Source organism: Scardinius erythrophthalmus (assembly GCF_964197995.2).
Source record: "Scardinius erythrophthalmus genome assembly, chromosome: 13".
Lineage (NCBI taxonomy): Eukaryota > Metazoa > Chordata > Actinopteri > Cypriniformes > Leuciscidae > Scardinius > Scardinius erythrophthalmus.
This window is the reverse complement of record NC_138233.1, coordinates 24,617,550-24,630,817: the sequence shown is the minus strand read 5'-3', so window position 1 is coordinate 24,630,817 and position 13,268 is coordinate 24,617,550. Positions and strand designations below refer to the sequence as shown.

At 36.1% G+C, this 13,268-nt stretch overlaps 1 protein-coding gene across 1 annotated transcript in view; it reads right to left on the bottom strand.

Annotated features, from left to right (window-relative positions):
* htr4 (5-hydroxytryptamine receptor 4) overlaps positions 1 to 13,268 on the bottom strand; it is a 111,055-nt gene that overhangs the window by 53,201 nt on the left and 44,586 nt on the right. Inside the window, exons 3-4 of the mRNA XM_081382394.1 lie at positions 12,542 to 12,655; positions 7,334 to 7,534 (exon numbers count right to left, since the gene is read on the bottom strand). Coding sequence (XP_081238520.1) covers positions 7,334 to 7,534; positions 12,542 to 12,655 — 315 coding nt within the window. The remainder of the gene's footprint in view (positions 1 to 7,333; positions 7,535 to 12,541; positions 12,656 to 13,268) is intronic.

The following is a 13,268-nucleotide window of genomic DNA, read 5'->3' as shown; positions in this document are numbered from 1 at the left end:
GTAACTAGCTGGTGCGTGAACCTATGTGAATGAGGTAAAAAAATTACAGATATCACCATACTTCTCCATTTGATTGATTACAAGAATTGCAAGCCTTTTGCAAACAGGTTTTCTGAAATGTGGAGATTTCTGGCTCAGTGCATAAAAGAAAAAAAAAAAATTTTTTTGAGAAAACAGCCATTAAAGATATGTATCGTAATGTGAAAACTGAGGTATCTGTCAGAAGGTATTAAGCAGAAAAACACATGAAACAGGAGTAACAATCTTCATCAATCTACACTTCAAAATAGGCTATCAGTCCACAACTAAATTTACTCCTGAACACAACAAAAACCTCAGATGCAAACAGACAAAGTGTAATAAACTAACACTTAAAACTGTAGTTTTGGTGTTTTCCTTCCACTAGTCTGAAACAATATGTGATGAAAAGCCAAATGGCCCAAAAACTCAAAATTCATGGAAAATTTGACATGCTATGTTTACATGACGTCATGCCTTTAGCAATAAATGTGAATGATGTCAAACTGCTCATTGGTCATATATATGATTATTTGTAATAAATTATAAGTTAAAATGTTAAGTTTCTAGCATTCTAAGAATGTAGAAAAGCATAAAAATATCATAATATGTTTGCAGATATTTAGGAATCATGCTCATATTGCAGTACCCATTTCAATCACTAGTGGTCAATATTAACCTTTAAGGTACAGTATGTAACTTTGTTTTGTTCAAAATTAACACAATTTAAATAATGAGTGAAAACACCATAAATCCTTCTTCCAAAACATGTTTTTGTCTGACCCTGATTCACTAAGCCTGTTATAAGTGTTTATATTTTAAATCTGACGGGGTGGTTTTCACAGGAATTTGCGCACATACGTCACTCTCCCGTTCGTGTCTTGTCATATCCGTAAATAAAGAAAATTTACTCCGGGCGACTACGACGTGTGTATGGTGTGGGAGATGCATAGGTTATTTGTCACAACAAGCGAGAAATGTTGACAAGGAGCACGCTAAATCTCAAACCTTTGGGGAATCACCCATTTTAAAAACAATGCTAAACAGAGGAGAGTCTTCTAGCAAAAAGAGAACGTGACAGAGCTCGTAATAAAACCAGAATCAACATTGACTTGGGTTTTCGGAGATGATGAGAACTGATTTGAAATTTTGTAAAAGCAACATGGAGATGGTGTTTTTATTACTCAACAGATAGTAAGGTATTTTATTGAACAGATAAACTGCCATATGTAGCTCTCTAACAGAGTTCACTGTAAAGCATTATATATTGTGAAGGGTCATTTCATTATGGTTGTAGCACTGTGCTGGAATTTATTTTTAAGGAAGAACTGTGTCTGTTAATGAGTATAGCTACAGTAACGTCTTCAGCTAGTCAGCTTGAGATCCTTTCCATCAAAACTGGTTATTTCTCTTATGCCAAGTAGTGAATGTTTTACAAGCAGTAGAAAACATTCGCAGTCACGTAGATCCGAAGCACAACCAAAACAATGTTCATCTGCAAAATGCTTGGAGTTTTTTTTTTTTTTTTTTTACTGCTAGAGGGCAAAAAGTTATATAGTGTACCTTTCAATATATACAAAAAAACATCATCAACCCTTCTATAGCAAGCTGCCCATCAGGGAAATGCATGGCTTTCCTCTGAGAAGTCAAACTGAATTTCAAGAAGCACTGAACTACTGTCCTTACGGTGTCCATTGGCTTTACATTTGATCAGTCAGACAAATCAAATCTGTGATCAGAATCAACAATATGCAGTTCCCAAAGCATGCATGAATGATCAGTCATGCAAACGTGTTTCCCTGAGGGTTGGGCACAAGGGGAAATAGTATCGCGAAAGTCTGTGTAAAAATCCAATTCCAAGCTTGGCTGGCATTGGACAAGCTGTGATGTGGAGAAATTAACCTCCAGTCAAATTGAAAGCAAACGTCTGGGCTGAATGGGCAGTCACCCAGTTCTAATGACTATAAGCTCATAAGTAAGATCCACCTATATCTCTGTTATTATAGGCCAATGTCCCTGCTGACCATTTCCTGCTCTCTATGGCTCTTTCAAGTGACGCTTCACTCATAAATGGAATAATATGAATGCAGAGCTGTTTAAGAGAATTGCAGCTCATTTTTAGGGGGTTTATAAAGTGGCTCATACAAACACTCACTCTCAAGATAGTTCTAGAGATCTAGTAGTCTGGATAGAAAGCCCATGTGATGTCCATATAGATTCAAAAAAACATTTATGGATTCTGGAAGTAAACCAGCATGCTTGGAGAATAAAATGTTATTTTGAGAACACATATAGTTGTCATATAAAATGCACTATACAGAGCAGTGCAAAGTTCTTCACATTAAAATTGGAAGCTGAGATATGAGGGGAAAGTATCACACTCATAACACTGTCACATTGCCCAAGAGTGTACAACATTTTGTAACCGCCGCAGAAAGACCTCCAGACAGCTCCCCTGTTGCTCTTTTGTTCCCTGTGTTGAGGCTGATCAGGTGCGGCACTCCACATTTCATTTCTGTAGTGCCATCTGGGTCTCTTTCTTGCATGCTGCTGAGGTGTGCAAACAGTTGTGACAACAAAATCTCCTAGATCAGTTTACAACTTACAGACGTTTTCTTGCAAGGTCAAAGTATTTTGTCTGCTTAATGCAATGTTGTCAGTGTACTACAATACATACTCCAGAACCAATCTTTAATATGGAAATACATCCTATTTTCAAACTTTTTTGTCTTGTTTTTCAGTAAAAATAACTAAACATCCTATGCAAATGCAGTAGATACTATAACCTTTGCATGTATTTGTATGTATATTGTGCCATTTTACTTATGTAATGTATGACATTTCCAAGTGAAACTACATTTTGAAACAACACTATTTTTCGAGAATCGATTGATTCATGTAAAGTGGGTGTCCATATCATAATTGTTACATTGTCAGTCTGTTTTGATTTCTGTCTTTGTCTATGTTCTGTCTATTAGTTCAGTTTAGTCTTCCTCTGCCCCTGCCTGTTTGTTTCCATAGTTACTTATTGATTAGTTAGTTCAGTTCAGTTCAGGTGTGTCTTGTTAATTTGCCTCTTTAGTTCTGTCTATTTATACCCTGTGTTCTTTGTCAAAGTTATTTTATGTTGCATATGTAGGTTGTTCTGGTTTTTGTTCTGAGTTTATTTTGTTTAGTTTGAGACTGTTTATTAAATATTACTGCTGCACTTAGATCCTGTTTCTGCCTCTGCTTCAACTGAAATTGTAATGATCATAGAGCCAGACCTCTATAGAAATTGGGAGCCAATTGTGGAGTAGGAAAAACTTTTTAAACCAGGATTTTTTTCTGGATTTTTGAAGTTCACCCTGAAGTCGGATGGTAACAGTTCGTCTTCAAAAATATCAATATAATCTTTACAACATAATTGCCGTTACATTTCTGGCTCTGTTACTGAAAATGAATAGTTGAATAAAGTCTTTATTTTTGTTTGTTTTTTGCGCAAAAAAAGTATTATCGTCGCTTCATAAACTTATGATTGAGCCATTATAGTCACTTATGCTATTTTAAACATTGTCTTTACCAACTTTCTGGGCCGGCAAGTTTCAATTACAGAGAAGCCTATGGAGGAGTGAGACGGCTCTCAGATTTAATCAAAAATATCTTAATTTGTGTTCCAAAGATGAATGAAAGTCTTACAGGGGTTGGAACAACATGAGGGTGAGTAATTACTGACAGAATTATCATTTTGGGGTGCACTAACCCTTTAATTGCTTTATTCAATGTCTCTACCTGAAATCCACTGTTATTAATGTTTTAAATGCATATTAGTTAGGCTAGTAGTTTTAGCTGTGGTATTGAAAATGGAATATAGAATTGTGAATTTTCATTGGTATCTACATAACTAGATAACTGCCTCTTTTTTGCAAAAACAGTTTCATGGTTGGTAAAAAAATATTTAAGGCTGGTAAATTTCCCTAGCCACCAGCCATTGGCAGACATGCCAAAAAGTTAGTTTTTGTCCCTGCCTCTATATAAAACTTAAATGTAATGTTATTTTTATCCATCCAGTCAAATTTTGTAATGTAAACAACAATGACAGTTTCAACTTGTCCATGAGATAATCCACGGCTAGGGGTGCATTCACATTGGGCGGTTCTTTATCTTCATGTTGTGCATTACAATAATTTAATGTCATGTGAAAATCATTCAGATAAGAGTGAACAATACAGGCAATATCAAATATTCATTCTGTGAAAATAACTTTTAAATGGATAGTTTACCCAGAAGTGAGAATTCTGTCATCAGAAGATATATTTATATATATTTCTAAATCAATAAGCAGACATGTTTCTATTTTTGGACACTTCGATATCTTATTCAGTTATGCTTCTCAGGTAACTTTATACTTGTTTTATACTTTATAGGATGTCACAGGGTAAAGATGATATCAATGGGAACAATATTTTTTGTGCTATGATTAGAATGTGTTTCCAGTTTAAAAAAAATAACCTAATGAAAGCACAAATGCTTTGGGACAGTTTTGTGCATGTTGTATTCTATGAGTGTACCTATTTATAGTGCCATAAAGTATACAACCTTGCTTATCGTGGATATTTCACCAAGAAAACTATTTTCACCTGATGATATGCACAGCGATTATCAAGAAGAACAACAGAAGTTTCAAAAACATGTGAAAGTGGCGGCTTGTGACGCACTAATAACACAGCTAATGAGCACATACAATTAGTATTCAACCGGAATGAGCCAGATGAGTGGAGGCATAATAGAGAACACTAAATTAAGCAGCAAATCAACACTGAGACTGCAAATCATCTGAAGAGACTCACGCTGTATCGCAGACTCTAAACACATGCTGCTCGATGAGTTAGGTTTGTGTGAGAAACGAGAAGAGACCGCTACTAACCCGAAGGCCGAAGAAGAATTACATTGGAGAAAGCAGCTTTTAAGAACAAGGCGGAGCGCATTTCACACAGTCTAAATTGAGATGACATGGCTATTATTGCTGTGTGTGCTAAGTGAGTGCCTGAAGGACACCCGGCCAGCCTCATTGTCAAAACTCAGAGAGGCAAATGACTTGTGAAATAGCCAGAATGGGTGTTGTTTCCTTTCCACAAGACCCATGATTGTCACAAGTGCTGCCTGTAGCCACGCTGACTGGAACCTCTTCATTCCTTCGTACTCAGGAAAACATTACTGTCTTGATGAAAATCAAGGAAGCAGATCCCAGTGGAGCATGAATGCAAGGTGCGATACATAGTGATAATAACGGGAAAAGATGAACAGAAAAAAGATAGATAATGAACAGACAGCCATAAAAGTCACATAAAAAAACATCTGCCACATTGATATTAACATTTAAGGCTATAGTGGGTTAGAGGAAAGATATTTTCCATTCAATGAAAGTGTTTCAAAACAAGTTTCACTGTCTTTAACATGCAGTATTTAATATAATAATATACTGTATTTCTTTACAGTATATTATTTCCATAGTAAGTATTCTTTTTTAAAGTATGCTTAAGTGTACTCATTCACAAGGAATCATTGTAAATTGATTGCTGTTTTTTTTTTCATTTGCATTTAAATTATGGCTGTTGCATCAAAAGCAACTCATGATGACATAAAGATGAATCAATTATTTACTTCATATGTTCTCAAAACTAGAAGTAAGACTATAGTATGCATAGACTGCAATGCTGCATGTTTGATTGTAGGCAGGGAATGTACTGTAGCAACGTAGATAGTTACATCATTATTTGACTCTCAATTCAGTGGAACCGTGGGCCAGAATAAAGAAAGAGAGAGAGGTACACACGTCAAACGGAGAAAGTGCATTTTGTAACAAACCAAATATTATCAGTCCCCCTTCTCTCAGTGTGCCCTCATGCCCCCTTTAACAAGCGAGGCATTGGAAGGCGGTCTGTGTGACTGCAGGGGCCGAATGACGCAAACTAGGGAAGCAGCTGAGCACTCAAAGCTCTTCCTGAATTTCAGTCCTCTGGTCTAATGCATCACTCTGGGGTAAAGGACTGGGGCTGAAAGGGTGGTTCACGTCAGAGGGAAGTGGATACTAAGGCTTAGTGCTTTATTGAACTTCCAAGTGGAGTAGCTTTATAATGTGCCAGTGTCAGACAAGACGTTTGAGATACTAAACCATGTTCGAGTACCTCTTATTTTCTCCTTTTATTATTCACGATGGAGCATTTGCTGCCGACAGGAACAAGGCCAGAAACTAAATAGAATGTCCAAGCATAAAATGTATTATAGCTGAATGGCCATTCACAGAGTTTAGATGAATTGTCCTTTATAGTTGAAAAAAAGAAAAAAAAGGATAAGATCAGACTGGGGCAAACATGATGGTGTACACAAAGCCAAAGTAGATGGAAGCAGAACAAAATTACAGCTACTTCCACAAACAACCTTAATGTTTCACAAAGAGCAACAATCTTTTATGAAACCTTTAGTGTTTATGGATCATAAATCATAAATGTGTGCCAAAGCGAGCATAAGAACTGTTTATTCATATGTATTTGTCACCACTGTGACTTTGAGCAAGGCACTTAACTCTGGGTTGCTCCAAAAGGATTTTCTTTTAAATAATAGGTCTACTGTGAGTTACTTTGCATAAAAGCATCTGCTACATATATGAGGTTTTCAAACTTTATGATGTCAAGCACTATCAGATATGATAATCTCATGCAGGGGACCCATTTCTTAAAATATAAAGGTATATACTTATATTATATATTATATAAAAAATATATTGATCATTATTGCACATGTTAGTTAAAATGCAAAAAATGCATCATGGTTTATTCAAAAAAATATAAAAGAATTAATACAATTATTTTTTTCTCTCTCAAATGTTTCCTGAACCCATTAGCACCTCTTTGCGCTCCCCTGGTGTGAAAAGCCCTCTCCAACATGACTATTTGCTTATTCTAAGTTGTCCAGCAACAATATGTTTCTCTTTTTAAAGGTTTGCCTGTTGCTCGACTTTAAGAGTTTGTTAGGTTCATAATCACATGTGATCACTGCAATATTGGTGAACGATTTACTTGGCAAGGGACTTTGTGTGGCCACACATAGATCACCATGGAAACAGCATCCCTACACAGTCCGCAGAACTAAACTCTCAAGAGCTTGTCCTCGGTGGCGAAACAATTTATGGCTGCCATGACAACAGCAACTGCAGTCATGTGTCAAGACTATACGTTTATTGAATTTCAATTAATAGCACGTGATTTATACACAACCAAGACGCCTCATGAACACCCTGAACTGAAAGGGCAAGGTCTTTTTTCTTGTTTTTTACCTGTCAAGGGATATGCAGCACAGGTGTAGGATGGAGGCGGTGGTCAGCAGAACGTCTAGAGAGGTGCGGACCAGGCAGAAGGTCTCTCCGTAGATCCAGTTCTGATGGATCAGTTCTATGGCACCAAACGGCATCACCAGCACTGACACCAGCAGGTCAGCAAACGCCAGCGAGACGATGAAGTAATTGGTTTTGATTTTCCTGCAGCAGAAACAAAGATATATTACTTTCGGTAACACTTTAGTTTAGAGTCCAGTTCAAACTAGTTACTTATTAGCATGCATATTATAGGATATTGACTGTTTATTAGTACTTAAAAATCACATATTAATGCCATATTCTGCATGACTGTATTCTACATCCCTTAATTCTACATAATACCTAAACTTAACAACAACCTTACTAACTTTTAATAAGCAGTAATTAGGAGTTTATTAAGGCAAAAGTCATAGTTAATAGTTAGTTAATAGTGAGATCCTGATCTAAAGTGTGACCTTACTTTCTTCTCTTTAAGCTTTTTTTTTATTTTTTTTTAATACAGCTAAATACAATTTGAAATGTTTATTTTCTGTTATTAAAGATTTTTAGGTTAAAACAATTAGTACACAAGCATGGACACAAAATATTTTTTTCAAAGTTGCAATTAAATCTATAACTAAGTATAATTAATAAAATCAATAATTATTGAAGTGTTTTACAAGAAAATACTTCAGTCTTTCTACTGCAAAACTTCATGTTTAATTGAAATGCTGTTTCTTTGTAATTATTTGTGAAATTTACTAGCAATGTCTGAGTGAAAAAGTTTTTAAAATCCTACTACACCAATTTTTGCTTCAGTGTATTATAAATATTGTCCATGCGTGTGCCAACTAAATTTTCCTTTTTGAGTGAATTTTCCCTTTAAATTCAATAATGAATGTAAACACAGCAGCTTGACAAGATGTGTTCCCTCATGACTAGAAATTAATGTTCACTATTAAATCATTTGGAGAAAACAGTAACAAGATATCTACTGAACGTGTCTGCGTGTGTCTGTGCTATGTGTGTGGTACGTTGCTGATAGGTTGTCATAATGTCGCTCCCCTTGATAATGTCCAGAGGTCTGGGCACTCTATTAATGAGTAATAAAACTCTTGCTTGAGCTTCTGAACACAGATATCTATATATAGCTCACTGAGAAGCATTAATAGGCTCAAATCATTCTGTCACGTAACCATAACATGGAATAAAATCCGCATACCAGCTGTCTATGAACAATATACATCTTTGAAAGAATGCAGAGAGGGGCACTGATTGGCTTTCATGAACATTTGACAGCAATTCTGAAGAATGAAAAGCAACATGCATCCAATAATTACACCATCAGATAGTGTGCCAGTGTTTACAAATCCCTTTTGGATGCATCATTAAAGCAAAATGACACCAGATGTTCTATTTGACCCTAGCAGCCTCTTTTAAAGACATTTGTCGTTACTATCACGACATAACGTTTGGCACGTGACTCAAGTGGTAACATTAAGATTATTTTTAGACTATTTTTCTCAGGACTGAGTAGAGTAGATTTTTCTGGTAGAGTGGAAACATGACCTTTGAGTGAAAGAATCTGGGTGGCATGGGACAGGATAAGCAATTTATAAATCAGAAGGAAGTATAGTATGTGAAATAGAGGAAGGAATGTATGAATTGATGTGTGGCATGACGTTTGAGGAGATAAGAAGCCTAGCACTGCCTCCCGGCTTTAGACACAAAAGAAACCAACAGCTTTTTCAGTACAGAGCTCTCTAAACTCTTTCTTCTCTCCTTCACAAGTGTTCATAAGACATAAAACATGATGGCAACAGTTTGCAAGTGTATATATATATAAACAATCCATTTTCAAGGGACGGCTCCTTGTCAGTAAATGGCCAATGTTATGATTTGCTAACGTCATAGGAAACAGTGTCAACGTCCACTATTGCATGCCAGTAAGTGTTTTGAAACCTTATCCACTGTGCCTCGTTTACAAAATAATCTGTAGTCAAATGCTCTGAACAAACAAAATCCTCAGACTTGATTCAGGACCGCACTAAAATAAACCATTCACTTGTTTCCGATGCTGGAATCCTTCTGAAATCTCTACAGAGAGATACAAACGAGCTGTTTAAACTGGATGCGTCAAAGCGCACTCTTCTATTTCTCCTGTTATCGACCGACTTAAGTGTGTGGAGTATGTCAGAAACTGAACTCATATCTACAATGTCCAGTGTAGACAGCATCAGTGATTAAAATGGGTTCTATTTTCTTTTGAAGCGACACTAAGGCTGGGTATCGAGTACGATACTTTTTAAGCACAGACCGAATTGTCGTTTGGTACCAAATATAGATACCTAAGGGGTTAATCTCATCAACGCCAGTGAGCCAATAAGCATGCAGCATAATTGGCTGTGGCGAGGCATCAAGGAAAAACACTAGTTTGCACGATGCAATATTTGCGACTAGATAATGGCTGCCAAGACTGCCAACACAACAAATCTGATGATGCACTTGATAGTGCATGGAATAAACTTAAGAGCAGAAAGTTTCTCTGTCTTTGACTGCAAAAAGAACTGGAGCGCATCACAAATGAACCGAAACTCGGCGTACAGTATAGGCTACTTGAGACATACATGAGAAACAGGCATATAGAAAGCTTGAAATGTCTACTTTTAAACTAACCAATTCGAATCGAAATATAATATTCTCTGATTATGCAATCCAAATGAAAGGTGCATTTCTCTCTATAGGCACGCACGTTCACTTTACTGCATAGATGACGAGTCAGCAACGTCAACTTCATCTTTGCAGTCAACACTGACTCAGAAAACACTAGTTTAATAATAAACAATTAAAATGCCTCCTTGCTATTTTTTCCCAGACACATTCATAATCATTAGGCTACTTTTGCCAGTGCTTTGCGGCAAGCTTTATGCGTGCTGAGGCCGAGACATATATTCCACCCCCCAGTGGCCTATATGAGTCTGAGTCTGTAAAAAAAGTCAACAAACTGAAAAAATAAAACCAACTTTTTTGAGGTAATATTTAATGTAATTAAAACAGACTTCATAAAATTGGTATCAGAAAAAGTATCGTTCAGGAACCGGTATAGAAGTCAAGTTACCGGTACCGATATCGAAAATTATTGAACGATACCCAGCCCTACATCCAGAGTAGACAAATGTCAGCCGTTAAACTATTTTCCGATGTCTTGCTCTGGGGAAAATCAACAACAACTGTAAATTAAACGGGTAAATGGTCAAACAATGCAACCATATTATTTATTCATGCTCTAGTGCATGCTGGGAATTCCAGCACTCTGAGTAACCTGTATCTGTGCTGCTAGTTAGCACATAAAATAACTATTTATAAAATGTATAATAGAAAAGCTGCTTTGACATGCATTACTTCCATACTTCAGTTTGAAGGGAGAGTGGAAGACAAAAGAAGGTAATCTGTAATTAGAAATGTCTCAGTGTTTTTTGTCCATACAATTTTAGTAACCAACATGCTTGAAAATATCTTCTAAATAATGACAGAATTTTTGGACAGACACTTTTGGGTGAATTAAGAACCTAAGACGTTTTACAGATTCAGAAGGAAATTGACTGTCTCAGAAGGTGTGTATCAGCGGCTTCATTCGAATTTCACATTCGTGATGGTGTTGACACTTTCTAGACAGTCTGGAATTATGGTAATTACAGTAAGATATGATACAGTGTGGGTGGAGATCTGGAGCTTAAGCAAACAACCACGTTATTTCCTGTCAGACTTGGAATATTTCTGATAAAAAAAGGACTCCATTCAGCCAGTGGCATTCATTGATATAAAAACAATAGCAGCATAGTTTTCCAAGAACCCAGCAGGACTCCAAAGGAGTAATTAACAAGCTCCTAATTAAATACACACTGAAATGAAACCCAAAGAGACTATGTAGAAGTGTTTATGAGCTGGTGAACTGCTAAACTAAAAAAAAAAAAAGAAGAAGAAAAGAAACTCCCACTCTTGATGAGCTTCTTCAATGTTAACCATTAACCTGTGTATTATGTGTGAAAGACGAGATTAGATGACGGAGGAGTGTTCGGACGGCCTATTTTAAGGACATTTATCAGTATCATCATGACATAACATTTAGTGCATGACTCCATCTTTGACACTTCAAAGAGTTTCTTGGTAACCTTGATGAATGTAGATAATTGATATGACTTCAGAGATTTCATGACAAAAGCATGGTGCCTACAGGCTTGAGAGACAAAAGAAACCTACAGTACAATGTTGTTTTAATTACTGTTTTTACTGGGTGAGCATAAGAGGCTTTTAAAAAACTAAATAAAAAATAAAAAAACACAGATCACTAACTTTTGATTGATACTGTGTCTTAATATTTTGGATAAAATATTAATCTTGCAATTCATCATATAAGTCATATTGTATAATATTGCTTTTTTATCACAGTTTACTGGATACATATTAAAGAAATTCCCAGTTCTTTCTCCACTTTTTTTTTCTAATCAAAATGTGTGTTTTCTCAACAGAACATGTTTTCTTGGGAATACTGTTTTAATTGGTAAATGTATGTTTTCCCCCTGCAGGGTCTATGATTTAACTTTCCATTCTATTAGTCTTTTGTAAAATCCAAACTAACAAAGCACATCCTCCTCCAGGAAGTGAAATCCCTTTCTGTTGGAAAACAACACCACAAACACTAGTAATTATACATTAAATTATTAATTGAATTAATTATGTGATGTTTGTGGTGTTCACTGGTTTAAAAACATCCCAATTAAAAAGCATTCCATCTGTTTGACAAAAAAAAAAAAATGTCCTCACTCATGTAGGCGAACCAAGCAATGAGTAATTTTAGCTCTTTATTTGTCACCCTGTAAAGTTATAATGAATAAAGATGAACTGTCTGAATTTGATCTGAATATTTCTGAAAGTCTGCTATATCCTTTAATAGAAACACATGAATTATGTTATTTTAAAAATTGCAGAGTGAGAAGAAACTACATAACAATGTCTGCCATTCAGATTTAAACCCTGCAAAACCTAAAAAGAACCATTCAGCAAGAATTACCTCGAACATGAGTCATGTCAGTTCACTTGAGCTGCACAAATGAAATGCTAAAAAGGGATGTTTTCCCCCGGGCTGTCAGATAAGTGGAGAGCTGTGTGCGGAGATGGGCGGTTTCTGACCTGAGCTGCCGGTCCTTGCAGACGGCCACCATAACCAGCAGGTTACCCAGGACGCTCATGAGCATGACCAGTGACAGGAAGCTGATGAGAGCAACCGTCTTCACCAAACTGTTGCTGTGGTAACAGAGAGAAGACACAAACTTATTCAAAATCAGTTGATTGCATGGAACGAAGAAAATACTGATAAGTGTCATACTCTTGAAGGCGACTAACAATAGCACAAACATTTCAGTTCCAGAAGACACTACTGGTGCATAATTTTCAGTGAAGAAATGCTGTCTTTAAAATGCATTTAAAGTAAGTTTGATTTGCTAATTGTTAAATGTTGACATTTAAGAAAGGTTTTGCCACATCAATTCCCATGGAAACAGCTGCGTAAGAGCACTGCCCAGGAATAGAAAGCACATTGCCCACACAGTGTGGTCGAAAAAGACTATTCCTCCTTGTGAAAAAGATCATTTCTTTATGTTACTGATGACGTGAATCTTACCAACATGTAGCAGTTTTTGTTTCTAATCAATGGTGTTATAATGATTGAAACATTTATATTTCTGTATGTGCATTCGTTTCCAGTTTTTATTTACATTATTAGTGCAGTAAATCTGCATATTATTATGCTTTGTGAAGGATCATGCGACTGAAGACTGGAGTAATGATGCTGAAAATTGTGCTTTGCCATCACGGGAATAAATTACATTTAAAAATATTTTAACATAGAAAATAGTTA